This window comes from Phascolarctos cinereus, unplaced genomic scaffold (assembly GCF_003287225.1).
Source record: "Phascolarctos cinereus isolate Bilbo 61053 unplaced genomic scaffold, phaCin_HiC Scaffold_1;HRSCAF=81, whole genome shotgun sequence".
Classification (NCBI taxonomy): Eukaryota; Metazoa; Chordata; class Mammalia; order Diprotodontia; family Phascolarctidae; genus Phascolarctos; species Phascolarctos cinereus.
The window spans coordinates 47951549-47978145 of record NW_027555514.1 but is presented as its reverse complement, the minus strand read 5'-3'; the positions used below and the strand labels follow the sequence as shown (position 1 = coordinate 47978145).

Sequence of the window (26597 nt, the reverse complement as noted above, 5' to 3'; positions counted from 1 at the left end):
AAGTGCTAATGAATAATAAGGGGTGTGCAGTTCTGTTCTATTTTCACAAAGGAAAAGAAGAGCAGGACTAGCTTTTGAATAGTATCAGAGAGTCAGATAAAGCCAATCATGGAAGAAGCTTGGAAGAGTGGAAAGAATGGTTGGACATGGTCTCAGAAGAACCAGGTTTGCATCCCAGCTCTGCTGCCCTCCACCTATGGGGCCTTTGCCTTTCTGGGCCTTAGTTTCCTCATCTGTAACATGAAAGAGCTAACTCACAGCCTTTGTAGCTCTTCTCAGCTTTAACTGTATAATTAGTGCTATTCTCCAATGAACACCATAGATTATCTTTTGGCTGGAGAGTGCCATCTGTAATGGTCCGGTGAGCGTTGAAGGTATGCTTTCCAGCCATATATCTGTCTGACACACCAAGAAATAATTTCACTTATTTGATAATATTGAGCAGTTTTAAGAAGATTCACTAATAACTGTAGCATCTAGATGTCATGTTGCTGAAACCAGCTGATGAGCATTATGAATGGCAAATTAATTCTCTATGCATGCAACAGATTTTAATCTAAACAAATTCCACAGTGGTCCGTGTTTAAAACAATAGCCCTATCTGAAGAAGTTGAAGGTCATCTCCCTCAAGACTCTGGGTCAGATACCCCACTCCAATTAAAGACCTCCTGCCATTCCAGAAAACCCTCCTCGAGGTATTTGGGAATTTCCATTGCTATTCAACATCTAATAAAATAAAGGTACCTATTAATGGAATTTGTAAGTTTGTATTGAATTTTTATTAGAACCATCTGCTTGCCTGACTAATGATTATCATATGTGAGAAAAATTGTCAGATTCAAGATATTTGGCAGCTGGCTCAGAGAAGATATTTAAAGAATGTCTAAACTCTTTTCGCATTGAAGATGTCATTTAATTTTTAAAGTGGCTTGCTAGAATCGGTATTCATTTTAGAGTTCCTGATTACACTAGTTCACTCCTGTTGTGTCATCGTGTGCTTTTCAGCTTCAGTTAAGGTTCGCTAAGTGCACAGACTGGCATAACTGCAGCAATCGGGTGCATTGTGCACCTTCATTTTTAAAACAATGCTGAAAAGTTTTTCTATTGAACAACTTTTAGTCTATATAGGTTTGAATATGAAAATAGTTTGTAGTTGAGCTGTTTATTTTTATCAGCTAACTGCTCAAGAGGATGGATGTTGTTTGTCAGTGAAATAGCAAGTAAAAATGCCGGTAAAATTCCCCAGAATTAAATAATGAACATGCTACATGCTTGAACAAGCTCCTTGCTGAAGCTGTCCCGTGAATTCAGTGTATCTGTAGTTTAGCTTTTTTAACATTGAGAAAAATGACCAGATTATTTTACAAACTCGAACTTGTCTAAACACCCTTTTCAAAGCTCTCACGTGGTGCTTGGATCCTGTTAGGCAGGCTTCTTTGTGGGCAATTCATTCAGATTCCACCTGCCAGTTCACCTATTGGTAAAGACATTGAAGCCACTCCCTCTGCCTTTAGCTTTTCCTGAGGGAACGTTGACTAGAATTCTTTTGCATAGCCTGATGGACTGTTTGAGTAACAATTCAGAAGAGCTTTTCCTTTTGAACCAAGTAAAGCAGCGAGAACAAAGACAAATAGTGTTACTGCAGCTACACTTCTCATCTTTTGCTTCTATGGAGATCTCAAATGGTGACTTTCCCTGCCGAGTTCTACTTGAATTTCTTGCTTTTTACAGCATACAGCATTGATGTTGAAAGTAGCTGCTTACGGTCTCATTCGTTCACTTTTCAAGGATTTTATCACTCTCATGGAGAAGATGTTGTTGTTTTGAGAAGATGGCACACAGCTAGTTTTTGAAAAGTGACTTTTTAATTGGACTTTTTAATTGCTCAGGTGTATGCATTAATTGTCTAAGATTCGTCCAACAGTGACAGGGAGACTTTCTGGATGCTGTCCTGGTGTTATCTTCAGAAACCGGAAGGGAGAGAAGCCCTCTTTAACCAACCATAGGTAGCCAAACTGCTCGATCAGTTGAAACAGATCATCAGGGACCCCGTCTAGAATGGATTCCTATAGGACTTACTGGGCCTCCAATACCTTCAGTGGCTTGTGGTTGGAAGAGCAGGATGAAGACATGTATGAGGTTGAATCACGAGTGCCTTTACCAGATCCGTTTCCTCTCAGTGAACAGTTGGATGAAAATAATTCAGTCGTTGTTAACACTTCTATTTTTCATTTTAGTCATAAAAGAAATGGGCATATATTAAAGCTCATTTCCAAAATCTCCTTGCCTACCCCGCCATACTCAGTAAGTACTAAAATTGTCCCTTTAGTTGAAAAGTAAATAAGATAAGAAAGAATATTTACAAAGCTATGATAGACATAGGGGTACTGGACCCACTTTTTTTGACTTAAGATGCTTTTGAGTTTGTTTTCATTTTTTCATTTAAATTATATAATTGCTATTCAGCTTTACGTGAATTATATTTCAGTGACCTTCAGTAACCTAGTGCAGGAGTCCACTCTGAATCTGAGGGAAAGAAAATAGGCTGATGTGACTTGTCCAGTTGTAGTGACCTATCAGGGACCTCCTAGAGTGGTTTACTGTGGTTGGCCTCAGTAAAAACTTGGTGGTTCTGCAAGAGGAAGAGAGCAGGGACTCGTTCTCTATGAAACAATGACAGAAGTCAAGGGATGTGTTTTTTTTTAATTAAATTTTATTTAAATTTTAAACTTAATCTTCAACAACTACAAACATTTCAGTATACCAAAAAGAAGAAATAAACTTGTATGAGAAACTATGAACTTATGTACAAATGTGTTTTCTTAAGAAATAAGTATAGCAAATTTAACTGTGTAGTAATAGAGCTGTTCCATGTGTTTATGCATCAGTTAAGCACCTTTGTGTTTCCTTCTGTGCGTTTCTTTAAAATATTTTATTGAATGATATATTGAATTCAGCACCAGTCAAGGAGTAAACATACCTGGGTTGTTAACCTGGTTTTTATCTCAGAGTCTATGTGGAATTTTTCTATTTTAAAAATACTTAATATACCACTGTGAGAAAATATTATTGTGATCTACTTACATGAAATGTAACGTTATTACAGGTTAAGTATTTCTCATAAGGAATACTATATGTTTAGTATTTGTACCTTAAGTTTGTTACTGCTAAAACAGATATTTTGATCACCCTTTCATGTTCTTTAGAGTGACATAAACCACATTCTTGTGAAGTTCAGGGCTTAAACTATAATATACTTAGCTAATATTTAACAAGTGTTAACCACACAAGCCAGGTGGTTTTCAGAACTTTTATTATCCTTCCCGGAACTTTAATATTAAAGTGACAGTGAATTTTATCAGGGATGTTGAAAACACTCATTTAAAGTTCAGTAATAATTCACAAATTCACTAAGCATGTTTTTTAATATTTAGGTAAAAATGTTTAAGACTTGATATTGTTATGCAAAGTGATAGTAAGTCATTTTAACTAAATAATGTGTATCATGAGTATCACACAGTTCTCATCAACTGAAATGTTGCTTAGATTTTATAGCTTTATAAGACTCAAGGATGATAGCGAGAAAGCTGGAGGGCACCTTAAAGGTCACCCTGCCCAACCCCATCATTTTATATATTTTGATAGTTGAGGGCCAGAGAAGTTAAGGAACTTTCCCAAAATCACATGGGTTTTAAGTAACAGTAGGGACCTCACCATGACTTCCGGCTAAATGATGTTTGCACTGTAACACGCTGCCTTCTGTACTGTTTTTTATTTTATTTAATTAAATTCTTATTACAATAAATTAGTTTGGTTATAAGTAAAACTTTTTATTTTAAATGAGAAAATTAATTCATTATTGGTAATTTTATAGTGCCATGTTGGACCTAATAAGGCTCACTTTTTTTTTTAACCAAAATGTGATTTAATATAAAACGTAAATGTAGTTATAACTAGCTATTTTAAAGCATGCGTGTGTGTATATGTGAGTGTGCGTGTGTGTATATGTGAGTGTGTGTGTGTGTATGTGTGTGTGTATTCCAAATCTTATTTCAGTAATGTGACCTATATTGGAGAGTGAGCTATACATTCAGAGCAGTACGATAAATATCACTTAAGCAAACTTAGTAAGGATATTTTTAGATATCAGTAGGAGATTACAGTACAAAACAAAGACAAATACTATTTCCTTATACCAATCAAATATGTTTTCTCTTGACTTATTTTGTAAAATTGAAAACAAATAAACAAAAGTCCTGTGGCTTAGCTGGTTTGAATTTTCGTGTGTTTTCTAAGCAACCACAAAGTAAATTACAAACAAAAGTCACAGAAATAGTTGAAATTAGTCAATGTTATTTAAATATACATAAGGAGTATTGTACTTGAAGTCAGAAGACCTGAGTTTGAATCTGAACTTAAACTTAGCTTTGTAACCATATGCAATTGAATTGGTCTAGTATGTCATCATTACAAGTTACATATGTAATCCCCTCTTTGCCTCACCAAGCAAACCAGTTATACAAATTAATCTCATAAAATATGTAGACAGAGCATTTATTTACTATGTTTACTCTGTACCAGGTGTTATGTTAAGCAAAGGGAGTACAAACAAAAGCAAAGAAGGCCGTCCTCAAGGGTTATAGTACTGATGAGGGAAGACAACAAACACATAAAAGGGTCCCTGTAACTTAACCTACATCCTAATAATGTTCATTGAAAGTATTTACATAGAAGACTGACTTGAATAATTAATGCAAATTTCTTAGGCTTGTCTTTTTTATTAATACTTCCTTTTAATTTTATGCCAGATTGTACTGATATTCATTTCATATGAATTATGATATTAAAACAGACTAAAGCTATTCTTCACTTTATTTTTAAGCATTAATTCTAACTTTTGGCCATGATAGGTAGACACATTTTAATTTCCTCAATTTACTTGTTATGTGATGAATTCCTCATCAATGCAATTTTTCTCCTGATTTAGCTTGAACATGCCAAGGTTACACAGACAGAGCTGATGCGTGAGTCATTCAGACAAAAACAGGAGGCCACAGAGTTTCTGAAGTGCCAAGAAGAATTACAAGAGCGACTCAATGAAGAGTTGAAAGCCAGAGAACAGTTGGCTGTGGAGCTTAGTAAGGCAGAGGGTGAGTTCATTGGCCATATCTGTTAATGGTATATAGATGGGGTTTTTGGTTTATTTCTCTTTGGTTTTTTGACATTGAATGAGGAATTACCTTTGTTCACATGTAGTACGATGCAAACTCACAGATGTATATGCACACACACACCTGTAAGGTTTGCTTTGCTCACCAGTTATTATTTAGCTGACTTTCCTACATGGGTGAAAAGTAAAATTTAAATGAAATGAAATTATGAAAAATTATAAACAATTAGATTTTATAAAATGTTGCTATAAATTCATTTTTATTATGGTTATTAAATGCTTATGATCAGAGTTGAGAAATTTTTCCTAAAACACGAAACTTGAATTTGATCTCATTCTGGTTTGCAGAGATGTTTCCAGCAATACAAGACTTATTAATTAAATGTTTAACTTAATACTAATAAAATATCAGCATTTCATTCTATAAAACCTTTTCCCCAAACATGTTAACTGTGAGTCTAGGTATTTCAGCAAAACAGTGTTAATGAGTACTAAATATCCATATTTTATATGGTAGAAGATAGTTATAAATTTTAATTTTAATACTTATTTCAATACTTTCATTACCTATTATTTATTTATTCTGGTCCATTGACCAGAATGTGCATCGATGGGTGGAAGGTGCATACATGTTCATTTTAGCTTGGTGGAACACAGAGCTTTTTCAATGTTCTTCTCAGTTCATGGTGCCTTATTGTCCCAGTAACTTTTTTGTGGCACCCCTAGGCCAAAAGAAATATCTTACAGTTCTGTTTATTAAGTAGTTAGGTCCAGACAACTTAATAAATATTTATATCCCAGTAACCTAGGGGCCATTGAAAAAAATAATACACATAAGTTGAAGAAAAATATTTTTTATTTATCCTTAAATAACCACAATTACTAATGAGATGTGTATACCTGTTGGGCACTGAATAACTTCTCAAACCTTGGAATCAGATTGGACACTGCCATCTTCATTTCCTGTTCCACAGTGATTTTCTTGAAGCACCTGCAACTTTGCAACAATCAGACATCACAAAGGAGAAGGTTCAAGAAATTACTGGCATTGCTGAAAATACAAGTAAACAGAATCCTATCTCAGACATTTGAGAATATCATGGAAAGAAGTGCAGTATATCTAATGTGGAAACTCTGAACTCCTTTGAGCTAGTAGTTTGTGTGGTGTCCGAATTTAAAGTATTCCATGGTTTCTCTGTGAAACCATGCTGTGGTTTCCAAGGACTTCCAAGGGAAGTCCATGGCACACAATTTAGGAACTGCTGATTTAGAGCATCATTTAGTAACAGAGCTATCCGTAAGTGAAATGAGCTGTCTCAGGAAGTAACAGATTTATGTTCACTTAAAGTCTTTAATAAAATCTGAATGACCGCTTGTCTAATGTGATCTCCTCTATGTGGAGAGAGAGGAGATCCTTTTTTAGGTGTTTTCACAATTCCAAGGAAGTTTAACCAATGTAAATCAGTTGCCACAATGAGTAATCTAAAGAGCTTAAAGTGTGTAAAGAGTTGATCTCCTTTCCACATGAAGAAATATGGTGGGCAAGGCCTATACCAGTTAGGATAAACTTGTTTGTAAAATTTTATGGGTTATTCCACAATTATCTCAAGAATCATCAAAGATGAAACCAGGAGGATAATAGACAATAAATGGAAAAGATCTGTCAAGGTATCTCTAACAAACTAATCCTTCCTCTAGTGAGAGTGGAGTCCCCATTTTTAGTTCCCATTGTACCATATGAAGAGTAAGTGGCTGGATGAGACCAAGTGTCCACAGAGAAGGTCTGCAGGCTGACCCCCTGTCCAGTCAGGACAAACCAAATAAATGAAGCACTCTTATCCAGATTCCTGTGTGCAATTGGATGGACAGCTCAGAGAGGTAGTCCAGAACGATGTACGGGGTAGGCCATAGATTGCAGTTGAACAGTAAATTGGCCCCAGAATTGAATAATAGACTGAATTTCCTTTGGGAGTTTTGCAGGGCTTTTAATAACTCCCCATCTTCTCTTTGAAACCAAGGCCCATCTTTTTACACCCATATTTTTCTGCTGATTCTATTTGGCTATGGAATATGGAGCACCACAGGTTTCCAAGAATTAAAACTGCAGGTCACTCCAAAGGGGCAGCATCAGAGAGGCATCTGGGGTGTGAAGACTCTATCACACATCACCAGGATGGGGCACAGAAGCAAAAGCTACATCTGTCATTGGACAGCAATGCCCACAGTGTCCAAGGAAGGCCCCAGAATGCTGTTGGACAGTCTGGGGACCATGCCCAATCCAGACCATGGGATGGAGCTCCACTTTAATATGGCAGAAGCGCTGCTGAAGTATTGACATTAGAAGATGAGGAAACGGTGGCTCCAGGAGATTGAGTAACAGGAATAATCCAGGGCTAGACAGATGCGGTGTCTGCTTGTGGCTTGAGCTCAAGCACTGTGACTCTCAAAGCACTGTGCTACCCTACCAGTATGCTTGCTATTAGAGATCGGTAGATGTGTGGAGAAGAGGCACAGGGAAGGACCACAGAGAGAAAGTAGTCAGTTTCCCAGGAGCATCGCACACTGAGAGAGAGAGAAATTTATAGAGTTCTCTCCTTCTCTGCCCCTATTCCCTCATTCCTTCCCACACAGTACATTATGTAGTGAAAATAAATTGTTATTCCCTATTTTACAGGTGTGGAAATAATCTTAGAGAGGTAAAGTCATTTGCCCTTGGTCACACTGCCAATAAATATTGAAACTGTAATTTGTATCCAGGTTTTTTGACTCTTAAATTCAGTATTCTTTCTATTATATACTATGTTGTCTTTGCCTCTGAAATTTTTTTCTGTCCAAGGAATTATGCAGATATTTTTCTATCTAATTTTCTTATTATATAATACTGCAGCAGGTCACTTTTTCATTTACTACTATGCACATTGAATAATAATTCAAATAAACCCTTTGGTTGTACCTCCATTCCCTCATATCTGATCACAGATGACAAGTCTTGTCAGATGAGCCTTCACATCCTCACATCCATTGACTTCTCGTCACTCATACAGCCGCAGTGTTCACCACCTTTAGCTGGATGAGGCCAGTAGCTTCCTGATTGGTTTCTCTGCCTACAGTATCTTTTCCCTTCCATTGATCTTCCACAGCTGCCAGTTATACGTCCAAAGCATAGAACTATGCTAAAAAAAAAAACAAAAAAAAAACTAACTCTCTGAATCCTCTAGGATAAAATATTGATTGCTCTGCTTGGTATCTCACGCCCTGTACGATCTAGCTGCAGCCTACTTTTCCAGGTTTATTACATATTACTCTACAGTCCAGCCAGACTGGTATCAGCCCACTGTGGTGTGTATGAATATGATGGAATTTTGTTGTGCAGTAAGAACTTAAACACATGAGGAATTCCGAGTAACCTGAGATGTCTATGAATGAATACAGAAGGAGATAAGGAAAACCAGAAGGATAATATGTACACTGACCACCACAGTGCAAACAAAAAGAAGAATTAATTTTGCATGATTAGAAAAAAAACTTCTGAGGAGAATGAAACAGACCTCCTCCTTGTTGGTGGGGAAGCAAGGGCTGACTAGAACCTGCGTTGTCACACGCGGTGACTATGACCAGTTATTTTGGCGTAGCTGTTTTCCTTTGTTATAAAAGAGTGTTCAGTTCCATGAGGTTGGGAAGTTCAGAAGGAAATGGTATTTCTAAAAATGATTGCATGCGTGTGGCATAGAAACAAAAGACACTAAGAAAACTTATTTAAAAAAAAACCCTGGTTAAATGAACAAGTGAATGAATGACTTGGAGTCAGGACGTCAAGCCCCAGCTGCATGACAGTTTCCTCATCTATAAATTGTAGCTAATTATCACAAGTTGATACTGAATTGCAAATCCCAGATTTCAGAGTGGTCCAAGTCCTTCATTTTCCAGATGAGGAAAGGCCAGGGACGTGGCCTCCATCACACCAGGAAGAAAGGGACAGAGATGCGATTTGGGCCCACATCCTCTAGCTACAAACCCAGCCTTTTACATTAGGCTATCAAAATCTTAAAAATAAAAATGTGATGATATTGATACTAATTGGACACATTTTTCTTCTGTTTCTGTTTATTTCACTCTGCATCTCTTCATTTAGGTTTCTCCGTGTTTTTTTGAAATCTTCGACTTCCTTATTTCTTATATTATAATAGTATTCCATCACAATCATATACCGCAACTTATTCAGCCATTCATCATTATGTAACATACTCTTAGTTTATAGGTTTTTGTCACCACAAGAAGAGCTGCTGTAAATAGTGTGTGTGTGTGTGTGTGTGTGTGTGTGTATGCCTTTTTCTTCTTTGCTCCCTTTTGGGTATAGATACCTAGCAGTAGTATAGCTGGGTCAAAGGGTATGCATACTTCATAAACTGATGAAGAATGAAATGAGCAAAACCAAGAGAACAATTTATAAAATAACAACAATAGCAGAAAAACAAACAAGTTTGAGAGCCCTGAAAATTACAATCAGTTCCATGGCTATTCATGATTCCAGAGGACCAGTGATGAAACATGCTATCCACCTCAAAGAGATGATAGAGTTAAGGTGCATAATGAGACATATACATAATATATATTTGTATTTATGTTTAAATATAGCCCATGAAGGAATTTGTTCTGCATGTCTGTGCTCATTTGATACAAGATATGTTTTTCTTTTTTTCCCCCTCATTGGGATGCAGGATGGAAGGAGAGAAAGTAGACTTCTGTTAATTTTTAAAAGAGGTGGGACAGGTGCTATAGATGTGGAATGTGACATGCGATACACTTTTAGATGACATCATTCTATTATTAGCTTTACTTAATAGTTTTACTCTATTAAACAGACCACACATGGAGTGAGGGTGATCCATAATTATTCGTAATATAAAAACAAAACACATCCATCAAACTTTTTTAAAAATCCATTATACTTTCCATTGCACCACACCCCCTCCTCCTTGTTCTATCTGCGAATATAGTTGTTCAAAGTCCCAAAAAAGCAATGTGTAAAGTGTGATAAATGTATACTGTTATTATGAGGGACATTTGTAAGTTAGAATAGTATTTAAGCAACAAGAAAAAACAAAATGACCACTTTAATTTACCATGTCAAAACATAAGCTTTTGATATTCTTAATAAGTAATTCAGTATTGTTTGAAATGGTGTGTAGACAAGTTATAAATTGCTATGATACTACATCTGTTCTTCTTTTGAAAATCCAATGATAAAACCACAGACTAAAACAAGCCTGTTCTGATAATTTTGTTTCCTAGGCATCATTGATGGCTATGCAGATGAAAAAGCTCTTTTTGAAAGGCAAATTCAGGAAAAAAGTGACATAATTGACCACCTTCAGCAGGAGCTGTTCTGTGTAGGTAACAGATTACAGGAATTGGAAGCAGAAAGACAACAAATTCAGGAAGAAAGAGAATTACTCTCTAGACAGAAAGATGCCATGAAAGCAGAAGCGGGGCCAGTTGAACAACGTATGTATTATTTGACTGTTTTTCAGTGAGATATTGTGATATTTATAGGTGCATTTATTTTGAGTTGACTGGCTTCAGTTTTCCTTCTGGTGTCTTTGGCACATTATATTAGTACTTAAAAATTTGCTTTAAAGATGTTGGACCATATAATCGTATTATTAGCCAGTAATTGGGATATAGTTATTTTTTTTCTCAGGTATCAGTAGAAAAGAACACTTCCTCCCTCAACTTTATGCTCTAATCCCAAGTGGAAGTTGCTGATAATGCAGAATATGAAAGAACTTGTGAAAGGTATATACTCCAATGGCAGAGAATGGAAAAAAAATTTAGGTGGTTGATGAATGGTCCTGATGACAAATGGTGAGCAGTTTGGAGGGGTGAGATAGTTGATTGCAGAGTAGAGCAGAGGGAGAAAGTTAATAGCTTCTAAAAGCAGGCTGCCACCTAGTTTAATAATAATTACTTTTACACAGTCAATGTTTCTTTTAATCTTTCAGCTAATTAACATCTTAAAGTTAGAGTTCAGGGGTGAGGGAGAAAAACTAACTATTTAGAAAATGCAAGTTTTTGTGAGTATGGCATTTGAATTATTTGGCATTGAATTCCCATTTGTGTTCTCTTTCAAGCCATGTCCATTTTATATTACAGATTACAATCAGAATTATCAATTTTGTAGCCTCGCAAACTTCCAGAGCAATGTTAAATAATGCTAAAATTTCTGACTTGCAGTGAAGAACTATTTGTGGTGTTCTGGTCGCTCAGGTTAACGTATTGAAAAATTTCAGGTGTAAATGTTGGAATTTTTCACATCTGAAGAACAAATCAGATTCCTTTTGTCTAGTATGTGCTTAATGTCAAATGAATTGAGAAATATTTAGAATTCCGAGAAAAATTGCTAATGTCAGTGAACTTCAGTCTTGTCTTTTGCTTCATTTTCTCTTTTTATATTATCCCACTTGAAGAATAGATATGGCATGTAAATTACTGTGCTTTTGTTTCCTTTTTCTTTTCTCTTAGGGCTAGTAGATGCTGCAGTCGATGCAGCACCCGGAGCAGGTGTGTTTGTATACTGCATGGCCAGTCTTTAATTGGGTGATAGACTTACTTCCTAAAATTAAGTAAATAATGATTCTTGGACTTCTAACTAACTATTTCTCTAACTCTGAAACCTTGCTGTTGTATTTTACACTTACAGCCTTTTCCTTTAACAAAAATTTTTCTTGCAATTGAAGAGCATATTGCTTTGTTTGAAATTAACAAAAGAGATTCACATTCACCATCATCTTATTGTATTCATTTTTGAGCAGTAATTAAGACTACTTTAGTTTCTTAAAACTTAGTGCCTCTTAACTTGCAAATACAATTAATACAAACAATTAATTACTTTGCCAAGTGCTGTTAACATTGATTCATACTAATTGCCTAAATCAAAAATTGGTTAAGTAGTATATAAGATGATGGCCTCAAAAGAATCTTTGATGTGTAGTGAGCAAAAGTTTTCTGGTTGCTTTATGTTTATATTCCTTGTTAACATCAATAGCGTCTGCAAAAATAAAAAAGGAGGTAATTGTCTGCAGCTTCATGGTCCTGACCGTATTATTATAATGGATATCAGTCAATGATCTGGACCCTGGGCACCAGCATGACTTACATCTTTTCTCAGTAGAGGAGCTTTACATTTGATATATTCTTGCCAGTCCTCCCTTGCTGGATGTGAAAGTATAGGATGCAAGAGCAGTTCAGGAATGGGTTATCTGAAAATGGACAAAATAGGAAATCTCATTGTAATTGAATTATTGCTCTTTCTGTAATTCTCAGTGGTCCTGTGTAAAGGTTTATGGTACTGGTTCTTCAAATGCGGGACATGCATGTGTATAAAAAATACATTTTTGGATTGAGAACAGATTAACTGCTTTGTGTGAATTAAGTGATGGTTTTTGCATTAATTAAACCTTGTCCTTTCCTTGGTAGTAAAAACATGTAACTTTGACTTTCTTTGCTTTTTTTTTCACAAGAATCATCATTTAGTGATAGTACTGTCATTTTTAAATGCTTATGATGATGATCGATGGTGGCATGATCCATGGTATGTTTAGATATTCTGAGTATTTTAAAGAGAGAAAAAGAAAGCATAGCTCATTGCCTCTTTTGTGTGTTTGAATTAAAATCCAGATTTTCTGTTTCGTGTGGTTTAATCCTGTACATAGAATTGTGGAATACTCCATCATTAACTTGGTAACAAAACCTGCAGTGCTTCTTCTTTGTTGACAGAATTACTGCAAGAAACAGAAAAGCTAATGAAGGAAAAACTAGAAGTGCAGTGTCAAGCTGAAAAGGTCTGTGATGACCTTCAGAAACAAGTGAAAGCTCTGGAAATGGACGTAGAGGAACAGGTCAGCCGCTTTATGGAACTAGAACAAGAAAAGAATGCTGAGGTGATGGATCTGAGACAGCAGAACCAGGCCCTGGAGAAACAGCTGGAGAAAATGAGAAAATTTTTAGATGTAAGTATAGATACCAACACAGATGAATCCGATTTCTTATTTTGAAGGTCTGGAGGGTCAGTATTTTCTTAGCAGAATCATAGATGTAGAGATAGAAAGAATGTGAAATAGCATCGTTAATAGACCAGTCTTTCATTTTACAAATGAGAAAAATGAAGCCCAGGAGTATGTGATGACTTTTCCAAGATTCCCCAGAGCTGTGATTTGAGCCCCAGGCTTCTAACTCCAAATCCATCACTCTTTTCACCGCATCCAGTAGAATGACAGTTACGACCTTCCAGGTTTGCAGCTTTTGCATCATGACAGCTCATTCACACATGTTTAAAGATGGCCACTTTTAAAATCTGGAATTAGAGAGATGTTTTCCATATCGATTCAAAAGTGATGGTGGTTCTCAGCATGGATAGCGGTGCAGCACGGTTGGTGCCAGCAGTCTGAACAGAGAGACACCCAGCACACAGGCGCTGGCAAATAAATAGTGGCTCTTCTTCCAGGGTAGAGGTGGGCCCTTCTGCCTCCCATCTACCATGGTCTTCAGTGGCCAATGACTCACACCAGCATTTCCTTATGTCACTGGGAGGTTTTCATGGAAAATATCCTAGTCAGGTGTGTAGCAGTTGTGTTTTTTACTTTGGGAGAATCCTTTAGATGCTTGCACAAGGTACGTACCTCAGAAAATAAAAGTACATACCTGTGTACTACACAGGTTTTAATTTTTTTGTTTTTTTCTTGAAGGATGAGGGGAGGAAGAGGTATTGAGGGCTGTCCTGAAGATTTCAGAATTCTGCTCTAGTCTGTACACCAAATGCTAAAGTATTGTAGAATTGGTATATTACTTGATTAGGAATGTTCATTAATTCAATATGCCTTTATAAAAGAATTTTTATTACCTTGTAGACAAGTGATCCTAAATTATACTCCTCTTATGCAGAAAATTAAATAAATTTTAGACTATAGTTAGCAAGTTTTTTCACACTTTGCATTCCATATGGAAGCAGCTGGTGGCACAGTGGAGAGAATGCTGGCCCTGGATCCAGGAAGACCTTTGTTCAGATCTGGCCTCTGACACTTACTAGCTGTGTGATCCTGGGCAAGTCGCTTAACAGCTATTTGCCTCAGTTTCCTCATTTGTAAAAGGGGGATAATAGTAGCACCTATGTTCCAGGGTCGTTGTAAGTATCAAATGAGATGATAATTGTAAAGCACTTAGCATAGTCGATAAGAGTGCCCAGCCTGGAGTCCGGAGGACTTGAGTTCAGATGTGGCCTCAGACACTTACTAGCTGTGTGACCCTGAGCAAGTCACTGGAGGATCAAATGAGATAATAATTATAGAGCACTTCCTACAGTGCCTGACATAGTGAGCACTCTATAAACATTAGCTGTTATTATTATAATGTGCTTATTTCCTTCCTCCCTGTATTTCACATCAGTTGGATTAAACTGACTCGTTATACTTGTGATAAGAACTGAAATTCTAAGTCAGACACAGAAGTCAGTCTCTGCAGATCTTCATTGCTTTGAGTGTGCTGTCATAAGAGCTGTAGAGCTAGAGAAGTCTCCATGCTGTCATCTCTTCTAGCTCCTCGCCTTCAAGCAGGACTAGACTGGGTAAAATCATGTTACATTAAGGGGAAAATAACACCCACATGACTGCTCCTTCTTTTCATCTTCTTATACTCAAATTTTAGGAACAAGCAATTGATCGAGAACACGAAAGAGATGTGTTCCAACAAGAAATCCAGAAACTGGAACAGCAGCTGAAGGCCGCCCCAAAGTTCCAGCCCATCAGTGAGCATCAGACGAGAGAGGTAAGACTCTGGGCCATGGCTGCACCAAACAGCTGTGTTTGGAAAGCCTGTAAGAGGCGCCTGGAACCAAAGAGACTTAAAGTATGTATCCTAATGAATAATTCTTCAGAACAAGAAAGTAAAACAGGAGAATTGGTATTGTTTCACTGTAAAAAGTTCTCTATGCCCCTGAAATGTCCTTAATGCTCTTATTGAAATTTGGACTGCCCTTCTTATTTTCTCTTTGGATCACTTTAGGGGGATAGGGAGAGCTGTAGTATTATAGTTGTCACTACCTCATGCTGCCCAAGGTTTTATTTAACATCTTGTTTTCCTAATCTTTCTAGTTGCCTTATCTTTTCAATTTGTGCTTTGCTTTTTCCATTTTTTATAAATATTAGGCCACAGAGAGACAGCTCCTCACTTACTATATTTCTGATCAAATTTGTTTTCGGTGGTAAAAATGAAATACCAAATATACATACCTCTGTGTTCCACTTTTCTTGAATTATACACTTTCATTTTTTTCAAAATATGTGCAAATAAGGAGACCATGTCTTTGACTGAACCTGTGGTGTCATAGAGAATTCCCGATGGGTAAATTCTTTCCTAATGTGCATCAGCAATTCATTTGAAACTTTTCAATGTGGAGAGTTAGCTGCCTGGCCACTAAGACATGGGGTGACTCAGCCCTGACTTTCTATAGGCAGACTGATTACTCACTGGATCACAGAATTTCAAGAGTTGAAAGGAACCCAAGAGGCCACGTAGTCTAACTCATATACCAAAAAGTTCTTCTACGGCCCTGCTGACCGTTGGTCCCACATCCTCTGCCTACTCGTTCCTGCCCAAACGGCCCCATTTCCCCTTTGGAATAGCTCTCACCATTAGAAAGCTTTTCCTTCCATTGAACCTCCATCTCCTCTCTGCTGTTTCTACCGCCTGCTCCAGTCCTAAGCTCAGGAGCCAAACAAACAAATCTAATCTGTCTTCCTCATGACAGCCTTTCAAACTCTTGACTCCAGGGAGCCTGGTGGAGTGGGAAGAGCAATGGACTTGAAGTGTAGAGGGCCACTTCCTCACTCTGTAACCAGGGATGAGTCGCGTAAACACTCAAATCCCCTGCTTCCTTATCTAGAAAATGGTAGCCCACGTTTCCTGGCTCCAAAGTTCATCCTGCATTCCCCTGTACTACCCTGCCTCTTGCAGCAACCACAGGGTTGTGGAATATTAGCATAAATGATAGGACCTGAATGCTGGGGGGGTGTCTCGGCATTATTCTGTGTTTTTATGTCTACGTTGCCTGGCCAAGTGCCTGGCACAAAGGTACATGATAAATGTTTGTTGATTGATTGGGTAGAGCAAAGTAAGAAGAGACTGTGATGAAGGCCTCCTGAGAGCTCAGCACTTTGTTAGGCAATATGAGAGATAAAATATAATTAAGCCCCATTATAGCGTGGAAGGAAAGAAAAATATATGTTAGACAGTATTGTACAACACAAAATAATATATAATTAAGTGCTGAATCATTTGGAAAGACTATAAATGCCATAGGCATTCAGTCAGGAAGGAGTTCATGTGAAGGCAAGACATGGCTTCATAGAGGAAGGTGGGATTGACTGAGTCTGAAGGATTAAGAGGAAGGAAATGGACCAGGAAGAAGAAAGAAGACATTTCATGCAAGGGGAACAGCACGAATCCAAACACCCAGGAAGAAATAACCGGGCATGTCTGTGGGGCAGTGACCATTTATAATGAGAAATGGATTTTTGGATTTAATTAAAAATTAATAACTGCATATATTTTTCTTTCTGACTCTCAAAGGAGGTATGATTCATATAGGAACATGAGTCCTTGATTAAAGGATCACAGAACAGTGGCGATGTTCACTGCTGCGACAAAACCAGCTACGTAGTTCATAAGTCACATTTCTAACACACGGGTACCCGTGACCTGTAGCTGACTAATATTATTTAGTATCTTCAGTTTTAGGAAATAAACTTCCTCTTCTTCCTCCCACTCTTGCAGTTCAGGACCTCCACAATCTAAATTCTTATTTTTCCAGACTTATCTACTACTGCTGCCTTTCAGGCCTGCACTTTATCCTACAAAGCCCATGTACTTTCCTGCCTTTGCGCCTTTTCCCTCTCTCTAGAATGCTACATTTTCCCCTTTTCTGTTTTGTTCCCCCTCCAGCTATGAAGATCTCACCCATCTTCTTAGGGTCTAGCTCAAGTACTGCCATGTCCATAAAGCTTTCTTCAATCACTCCGCGTTGAAATTATCTCTCGTCCTTTAGCACCTTCTTTGTCCCTTTCCTATAGGAACACTTCACTGCCTTGTATCTCAGTTGTATATGTACATATCTTTTCTACCAGATGATAAGACTTTTCAGGACAAGGGCTGTATCTTGTACATTTTTTAATTCCCCACATGTTTATAGTAGTTTATGTTTATATGAAAGAGATATATCCCAGCCATGTTTTTAATAGATAGTCAATAGATAATCCCTCATAAATGACTATTCACCCTCAGAGGTAGAGCTTCTGAGTTAAAGTCATGGTGCCCTTCCTTCTTGGATCATCTTGTTTCACTTGCATTTCTGCTCTTTGGGTGGTTTTCTATCCTCGATAAAAATACGTAGCACCCAAAACAGAATTAATGTAGAATTCTTCAGCTAGTATCTCCTTACATTACTTTTATTATCATGCACAGAAACACAAAAACTAAGAACTAGAAAGGAGCCTGGTTCAACCTGTGGCTCCTCAGGAATGCCCTCTACAATGTCCCTAAAAATAGCAGTGCCGTCTTTACTCCGCTGTCCGTGTGCAGTCACGTGTGGCTCCACTGTGTCCAGAGTAGGCATCGATTTCACTTTAGACAGCTACAGTTGTTAAGAAGTTTTTCTTGAATCAGTCCAAAGCTTGCCTCTGTGGACTTCCACCATTGCTCTTGGCACTGCTCCCTGAGGTCTGATTTGGGATCAGAATAAGTCTAACTTTCTTTCATATGATAGCCTTTCAAATACTTGATGAAAGCCATCATCCCATACCCCAGACCCCAAGTCCTCTTTTGTCCTGGCCAAACACCTCCAAGTTGCTTCAATAGATCCAACCATCCTGGTTGCCTTCTCCTAGATAAGGCCCAGCTTTATCAATGACTTGTATCACCCAGTACTAAATACAGTGCTCCAGTTGTGTTCTGACCAGGGCAGAATGGGTCAGGAGAATTTTATTCTTTTCTGTGCTTGAAGCTTCTCGTCATAGAGCCTAAGATTATGTTAGTTTGGGGGGCTGCCTACTGAACTTGTAATCCCCTAAAACCCCGAAATATTTTTGATTCAAACTATTCTCTAGGCAGTTCTTCAATTAACCTGTATTTGTGAAGTGGATTTTTTTTTTTAACTGAGATGTGGAACTTTACATATATCTCTATAAAATGTCATTGGCTTACCTTGTCAGTATCTTTCATGATCCTGACTTTCCTCCATTGGGTTAGGTATAACTTGTAGATTCATGTCACATACAGGTATTGTAAGGATGCCATTATACGAGTAATTACATGTCTTTGTGGCACTCCACAAAAATCTATATTCAAGTTCACATTGAAATATTAATGGATCTGGTCATTAAACTAGTTCTAAATCTATCTAATTCTGCAGTTCTCTAGCCTGTGTTACTCCATCTTTCCTTTAAGAATAGCATGAAAGACATAAAGAGGCCTTGCTGAAATCTAAGAATATTATGTCTACAACATTACCCTGATCAATCAATATGTAGTGACCCTGTCAGAAAGAAAAAATAAGATGTCTGTTTTTTACCAAAGTATACTGGTTCTTAGTGATCTCCATTTCCTGTTTTAATTGGTCATGAGAAAGCCATATAATAATTTCCAGGTCACATGACCAACAAGAAATGGAGAACTAAACATTTTCTCCAATCCTCATGACCTCTCAAACCTCTCCAAAATATAAATTATGTGCTAGAGATGAAGCAAGTTCAGTCCTCTCCCCCATCTAGGATACCAAGAACCCAAATGAGGCAGCAAAAAAACAAAAACACTTGATGAACAGCAAAGAAAGCTAATTTTCATCAACCCCTTAACCACACTCACTTGGCACCCCCGGTACACCTCCCACCATGCTCTCAACAGCAAATTTGTACAAGCTGACCCACAAGCTTGCAACAGAATTCACCTTCATATCTCAATCCTATTCACCCCTTCCTTCCAGGACCTTGGTGACCCAAACTCCAAGCAGCAGAAATTTGCTCAGCTGGTGATGGCAGCATAGCCGTGCCCTACACCCTTGGCAGAGAATTGAGGAGCAGAGGGAAAGGGGTAGGACTCCTGGGGGGGTGGGGGCAGTGTGGCATTTCTCTGAGTCTGAGGGCAAGAGTCCAGCATCCAGCTGGGACCGGTTCTCTCTGCCCAAAAGTAATACGGGGCAGACATCTAGGCTGGTAAACTGTGAATTGCCCAGGGCCCAGAGAAACTACCATCAGAGGGGACAGAATCAGAAAGTGAGGAAAATAAGGGGAAAAGGCTAAAACAACCAAAGATCTGAGAAGGAAGAAAACTCAAAGACCTTAAGCATAAGCCAATAAACCAACAAAAAAGACGTTAACAGCAAAAGAAAATATGCCTCCAGAGCTGGTAAAAGAGTTCTGGCATCTATGAACAAATACCCATAAAGCAAGGGAAACAATTCAGCACATGTTGAGGCAGAGGACCCGGTAGGTTTCTGAGGAGTGTGGAACTACAGCGGTTTGAAAGAGAAATGAGAACTGTGCGAGCAGAATACAAATTCACAAAGGAGACGTTAACTGAGCTACAAGAATATGTAGACAATGATACAGTAGTGAAAGGAGAGTCCAGACTGGTAAAAATAAATAAGAGTTGGGGCACAAGAGTAGTCCTCCTGGGTTAATTGAGAGAAGACTGGAAAGGAAGAAAAGTCCCAGGACTGAGGTTTGGTCCCTGTGAAGTGTAGACACCTCCATGCTAGTTCCCCCGAAACAGCAAGCTGTGAGGGCTGGGGCTGGCTGGGTTGGGAGATAGCCTCTGCTCCAGGCACAGGAATTTTCACCTCCCAGACAGTGTGGGGAGTTGGGAGTCTGAATAGGGGAAGATTAAGGAAACCTCTGCTGATAAGGGACACCAGGCCCATCTGGGCTGCCTAAATGTGGCCCTGGGCAAGAAGGAACCAGCACACACTGGGTGAATGCCGAAGCAGTGGGACAGGGAAGCCGCTGGCTGTGGACATCTACAGAAGGATGGAGTTCTTGGTTTCAGTTCCAGGCCAGAGGGGAGAACTGAAGGAGGACCTGAGGCCAGAGGTGTCCTCCCCATGCCCCAGGACTAGAGGTGACTACAAGTTGTCATAAATAAAAATTATTTTTAAAAATGAGCAGACAAAGGAGAAAGAACCCAACCATAGAAAGTTACTATGGGAGCAGAGAAGACCAGGGTTTGTCTTCAAAGGAGGATACTGAAGCAAAAAAGCCTCTCTTCCCCCAAAGGCTAATGTCAAATAGTCACCTGCCCAAAAAGAATTCATGGAAGAGCTTAAAAAAGACTTTAAAAAGCAAATGAGATGGAACCCTACTCTCATCTCAAAAAATGATTTAAAAAAAAATAAGAACAATACAAGAAACACAAGAAGATTATGAAAATAAAGTTAACCAATTAGAAAAGGAGATCCAGAATCTTAAGAAAGAAAATGACTCCTTGAAAATTAGAATTGGGCAAGGGGAAGCCAGCAAAGTTATAAGAGACCAAGAAATGATAAAGCAAAATATAAAGAATGAAAAAATAGAAGACAATGTGAAACATCTCATAAGAAGAACAACCGATCTGGAGAACAGATCAAGAAGAGAAAACAATAATCGGACTACCTGAAAGCTACAAGAAACAAGAAAAAAACAATTCAAATATGGCAGAGCCACAATTAGAATCACAAGATCTAGCAGTGGCTATACAAAAATATCACAGATCTTAGGACACTTTATATCAAAGAGCAAACGAACTGGAGTTGTGGCCAAAAATATAGTACCCAGCAAAGTTAAACATAATCCTGAGGGGAAAAAAAAAAAAAAAGAACATTCACTGAATTGCCAGACTTCCTGGATTTTATTGCAGAAATTCAGTTTGATATACAAAGTTTGATGTACAAGCCCTAAGAGAAATATAAGGTGAATATCAAGTCTAATTACAAGGGACTTAATGAGAATAGACCGTTTACTTTTTACACAAGGAAATGTAAACTGTATGTCCAAGATTGTAATTAGTAATTGGGTAGTTCAAAAGAAAGATGAGGGCAGAGCTGAGTATGGTGTGATTCTAAAAAGTAATACCGTCCAGGAAAAGGTAAAAAAGAGTAAATATCTTAGACAAATGAGGTGCGAGAGGAAGAATTGATAACAGAGGAATTAGATGGAGTAGGAGGGCTGGTAGTTCTGGAACCCTACTCTCATCGGTAATGGGTTAAAGAGGGATACATATAAATACATATAAAATTCAGAAAGAAAGTGGGCAAAGAGGCTAAGGAGCTGGGAGAGGATAAGGGAGGGATTTTTAGAAGGAACCCTATTCACATCACATCTGGGTTAAAGAGAGAACAATATATACACTTAGAAGGGAATAAAAGTCTTCTAAATTGATAAAGAAATAAGAGGGTGAGGGAATAGGCTCAAAGGAGGAGCATAGAAGGGTATATAGATTAACAGGTATGGGATAAAGAGGGAATAACATACATTTGAAAGGCTCTAAAAGTCTTCTAAATTCAGATAGAAACAAGAGGACAAGGGGAAAGCGTGGCAGGGAGAGTAAGGGAGGGATCTTGGCAGGGAGGGATAAGTTAAGTAACAGGAGGACAAAGTAGTGGGTAAAAGTAAAGTAGAGGAGTCAGGAGAGATAGGAAATAAGAGACATACGCAAACATAAAACAAAGATCAGGAATAGAATTTATTAAGGAAAAAAGCAGGGGTAGTAATCATGATCTCAGATGAAGTTAAAGCTAAAATAGAGTTAATCAAAAGAGGAAAAATAGGGACACTATACTATATATCAGCCATATTAATCAATATTTTAGACTATTTAAAATAACTGGACAGTATAAGGTTGGAATATTGCTGTGGTGTAAGAAATGATAAGCTGGTGGACTTAGAAAAATATGGAAAGATTTGGACCTATGAAGGAAGATGTTAAACACCCTCAGAGAAACAGAGGACAAACAAGTATAGTATGGTCTTCCATAGATGCATATAAATGTATACATCCATATATGAATATGATTATAGATATCTCAGTATATGTATGTGTATGTATGTATGTATGTATGTATGTGTATAAGTCTATAAATGTACGTGTGTGTGTGTATGTGTATGTATCTCCATGCTTAATTGTAGCCTTCTTGGGAGAGGGGGAGAAGAAGGGGGAAAAAAGAACAGTGTAAAAAGTAAAAAGCAGAGAACAAAAGAAAACTTACAAAGATGCGAAAACAAGCTGGACAGCTCTGAACACAATGTATAGTATTTATTATATAGGCTTTCTTGAAATGGAAATTTATTGCTATATATTTTTAATCCTCTCTTACATTCTGCTGTACACATGGCAGTGCTTTTTTTCTTTTCTTATTTTGTATTTAAGTTTACAATATGTTACTTTTTCCTTTTTTGTTGTGTATTTGTTTTAGCATTTAAATTTAAAATAAATTAATTTTTTTTAAAAAAGGAGAGTCCAGTGTCCCTATTCTCAGTTTTGGGTATGTTTGACAGAAAGATGAAAGGAAAAAGATGAAACTAAACAAATTTCTGGAGAAAATAGAGCTAAAAATACTTATGATATCTTTTAAATAGGATTGTAAAAGAATATGTTTATTTCTCAGTGCCATTTGGAACTTTTACAAAAAATGACCATGTATTAGGACACAGAGACATTGCAGACAGATATAAAATGGTAGACATAGTAAATTCATTCTTTACATACCAAAATCCAATAAAAATAGGAATCAGTTGAGGAAACACAAACAAAAGACGGACCTAAATGGAGACTTAACAATAAAATCTTAAATAACGAACGTGAATGAAATAATGAAATTAATTAAAGAATAAGTCATAGAAACAACTAATAATTATGGGGGGGGAAATCAATGAAACAACACATCAGAATTTCTGGGATAAAGCTAAAACAGTCCTCAGCAGAAAAATCATCTCTACAATCATACATTAGCAATATAAAAGATACAATTAATGAACTAAATATTAAGCAAACCTAAAAAAAAAGCACAAATGAGGAAATATGAAAAATTAAAGGAGAAATAGGTATTGGAAACCAAAAGAAACATAGAAATTATAATTAAAACTAAAAGCTAGTTCCTTGAAAAAAAACAAATCAAATTGACAAACTTTTAGCCAATCTGGTCAAAAAGAAAAGAGAAGAAAATCAAATCAATAAAATAGCAGATCAGCACAGCAAAATCACAACAAAACCAGAAAAAAATAAGAATTATCAGAACCTGTTAATGCACAGTTTTATGCTAACAAAAAATGTAAATACAATAGAATAGAGGAATACCTTTAGCAATATGAAATACCAAAGCTGGCAGAAGACCTGATAGAAATCTTAAATAATCCAATCTCAGAAAAGGAAATAGAACCAGTTATAAAGGAGAACCAAAGAGGAAAAAACAACCCTCCTTGTCCTGATGTGTTCACAGGAGAATTCTATCAAACCTTTAAAAGACAATTAATATCATATTACACAAATCATTCTCAAAAACTGGTGTGGAAAAAAGGACCCTACCATAATCTTTTTATGCAACAAATATTGTCCTAATAAACTTGGGAAGGACAAAACGCAGCCTAATGGGTGAGGCAGTATGCAGACAATTATATAAAACCAAGATATATACAGGATGAATTGGAGGTGATCAGCAGAGGGAAGGCACTAGCAATAAAGAATCAGGAAAGGTGGGACTTCAGCTGAGACTTACAACCAGTAGTACTTACACCATCAAGCCCTCTAATCTAGATTTCCTCAGAGGCACAGTTTGTCTCAACTGAGTTATAAATACTTAAATCTGAAAGATACTTAATAAAAAGCAAATATTAAAATACATCAAAAATAAGTAGAAATTAAAATACGTAACACAAGCAGGGCAATCTGATGTTTCTCTTTTTCTCTTGCTGATTAAATTTTGTGTCAGCTCAGGAAATACCACCTGTTAACAACTGGGAACAATAGCTGCTTATCCCATTTCCCAAAACCTTACTAAATATTGTGTGATCATATTTTACTAAGCATTTTTGTAATAGGAATAGATTGGTTTCTATTGTCATTATTATTATTATTATTATTATTGTTATTATTATACTAAAATACAGAAATCTAAATTTATCTTGTGTATTGTCTTGCTAGGTTGAGCAGTTAACAAATCATCTGAAGGAAAAAACAGACAAATGTAGTGAACTGTTGCTATCTAAAGAGCAGCTTCAGAGGGATGTGCAAGAACGTAATGAAGAAATCGAGAAACTGGAATCCCGAATGAGGGAGCTGGAACAAGCATTACTTATTAGTGCAGACAATTTACAAAAGGTAAGCTTTATTTTATGAAGGTTAATTTGACAGATAATGTGCAAACTGTCAATTATCCCATTTCTATTAAAGTTACTTGATAGGTGTATATTCTAGGAGTATGTTTCTGTGATCTATTTCAAAACAGCTAGATACAAAATGGGTGCCCTTTGAATGAGCAGTGTCTGAATGAGTTGTGGTAAATGAAGTGATGTTTTAATAAATGACAAATGAAAACTATAGATAAATTTGAAAACATGAGAACATACATACAGAGTAAAGAAAACAGAATCAGGAGAACAATGTAAACGATGACTGCAGTAATTTCAGTGAAAAGAGTACTAAAAAATACATCCTAACTCAGATCAAGCACGATAACTAGTCTTAGTCCCAGACGATAAAACACAATCTCCCACCCTTCAGTAGGAAGATGGGCTGACTAGGCATGTGGAGTGTTACATGAGCTATCAGAAGTGGTCAGTTTTTATTGGTTAGTTTTACTTCTGTGTTTTCCTTTGTTAAAGGAACACGTTCTATTATATTTTTGTTGGTTGGATGGTAGATTAGGAAATTACTGTTGGTGTGAAAAACAAAAGGTATAAAAGTGGAAAAAATAGAATTAAATGAGAAATAGATTCTAAGAATAAAGGTAAGATGTTCTTCACAGTTACACATCCGTTTTTGACTTGTTTATAGAAGCTGTTTACTCCGGAAACTCAGAAATGAACAGAATAAAGACATTAACTTTATCATTGTTTGCTGTTTACACGGTGCAAAATAGACATCTCAGCAAGGAAGACAAAGGAGTACATGACCTGCCTCAGCTAGAAAATAACCCTTTTCAGGAGAGAGGTGGCCATCGGGGGCATCACTGATTTAAAATCCAAGCCCCCTTACAAAACATCACAGAGGACACTGATAGATAACTAAGTGTTATCGTCTCCAAAGAAAAAAAAGAGTCTACAGAAACATTAGTGTGACATTATGCCATGAAGTCTTCCTAAATGAGACCAAAAGTATTGTAACAGAAAGACAAGAAACAGAGCAGATCTGACAGCATTTCATAGGGAGCCATTTCCTTTCGTCATACAACAGTGTGATAGATAATGATATCCTTCTTGATATTTCTGTGGCCTCTCATGCTGTTGTCTGTGTTCTCTGAGTTTGCATAAAAATCCTCTCTCAATTCTCCCCTCGGTGACTGTGCGTCCCCAGCTTTCCTCTTCAGCATTGGCTGTATTTTCTCTCATACGCCCTCCCCAACATACTGGTCCTGGATGGGGAATCAGTACCCCCTGTTTCCCACAACACTTTACTTTTACCTCCTTCACTCAGCCTTTGCTCCTTTGGAGTTTACTCCATCAGAATGTTCCACCCAGTCCAAATCATAGTGACTACAAAGTCAACACAAGGTATTTCTCATTTCTCAGAAAACTAAGTACCTGACATACCATCTTCCTCCTCTCCTCTATTCTTGCCCTTATACTAGGGACTTTAATATTCTTGTAGATGATCCTCAATATTTATATGTGTGCTTGATGTCTTCCCCCATTAGAGTATGAATTCACTGTGTTGGGATTGTTACGTTGTTTTGTATTTGTATCCACGTTGCCTAGCATGTAGTAAATATTTAATAAGTACTTGTTGCTTGATTGATCTATTACAAAAGAGGGCTTCTGTTTCAGAAGAGGGAGAGTTAGTGGGTAGTGATGTGGAAAAGGAAGTAAAGGACATCAGCAAAACATTTAAATGCAGAAAAAAGAGCAGAAAGAGAGGCAAAGAAGCAGGGCAGTTTTGTTTTCACCGTTTTAAGTTTAACACACTTAAAACTAAATATTACAGAGTTCTCAACTGGATATATAATTCCTCTACTGTTCTTTGTATGTTGAAATGCTTATGTTTATTATTAAAAGAAAATTTTATTTTTTAAAAAGAATGATGCAGACGAGTTGCAAAGAATGAAATGGACTGAGGGAGATACAGAGAGAGAGGGAGTGAGAGTATCAATACTCACAAAAGATCTGCTAAGGGGCAGCTAGGTGGCACAGTGGATAGA

General features: G+C 37.2%; 1 protein-coding gene across 1 annotated transcript in view; it reads left to right on the top strand.

The window, feature by feature from the left end:
- AKAP9 (A-kinase anchoring protein 9) overlaps positions 1–26597 on the top strand; it is a 175705-nt gene that overhangs the window by 107808 nt on the left and 41300 nt on the right. The window contains 5 exon segments of the mRNA XM_078151794.1: positions 4988–5150; positions 10463–10675; positions 12947–13179; positions 14870–14989; positions 24386–24562. Coding sequence (XP_078007920.1) covers positions 4988–5150; positions 10463–10675; positions 12947–13179; positions 14870–14989; positions 24386–24562 — 906 coding nt within the window.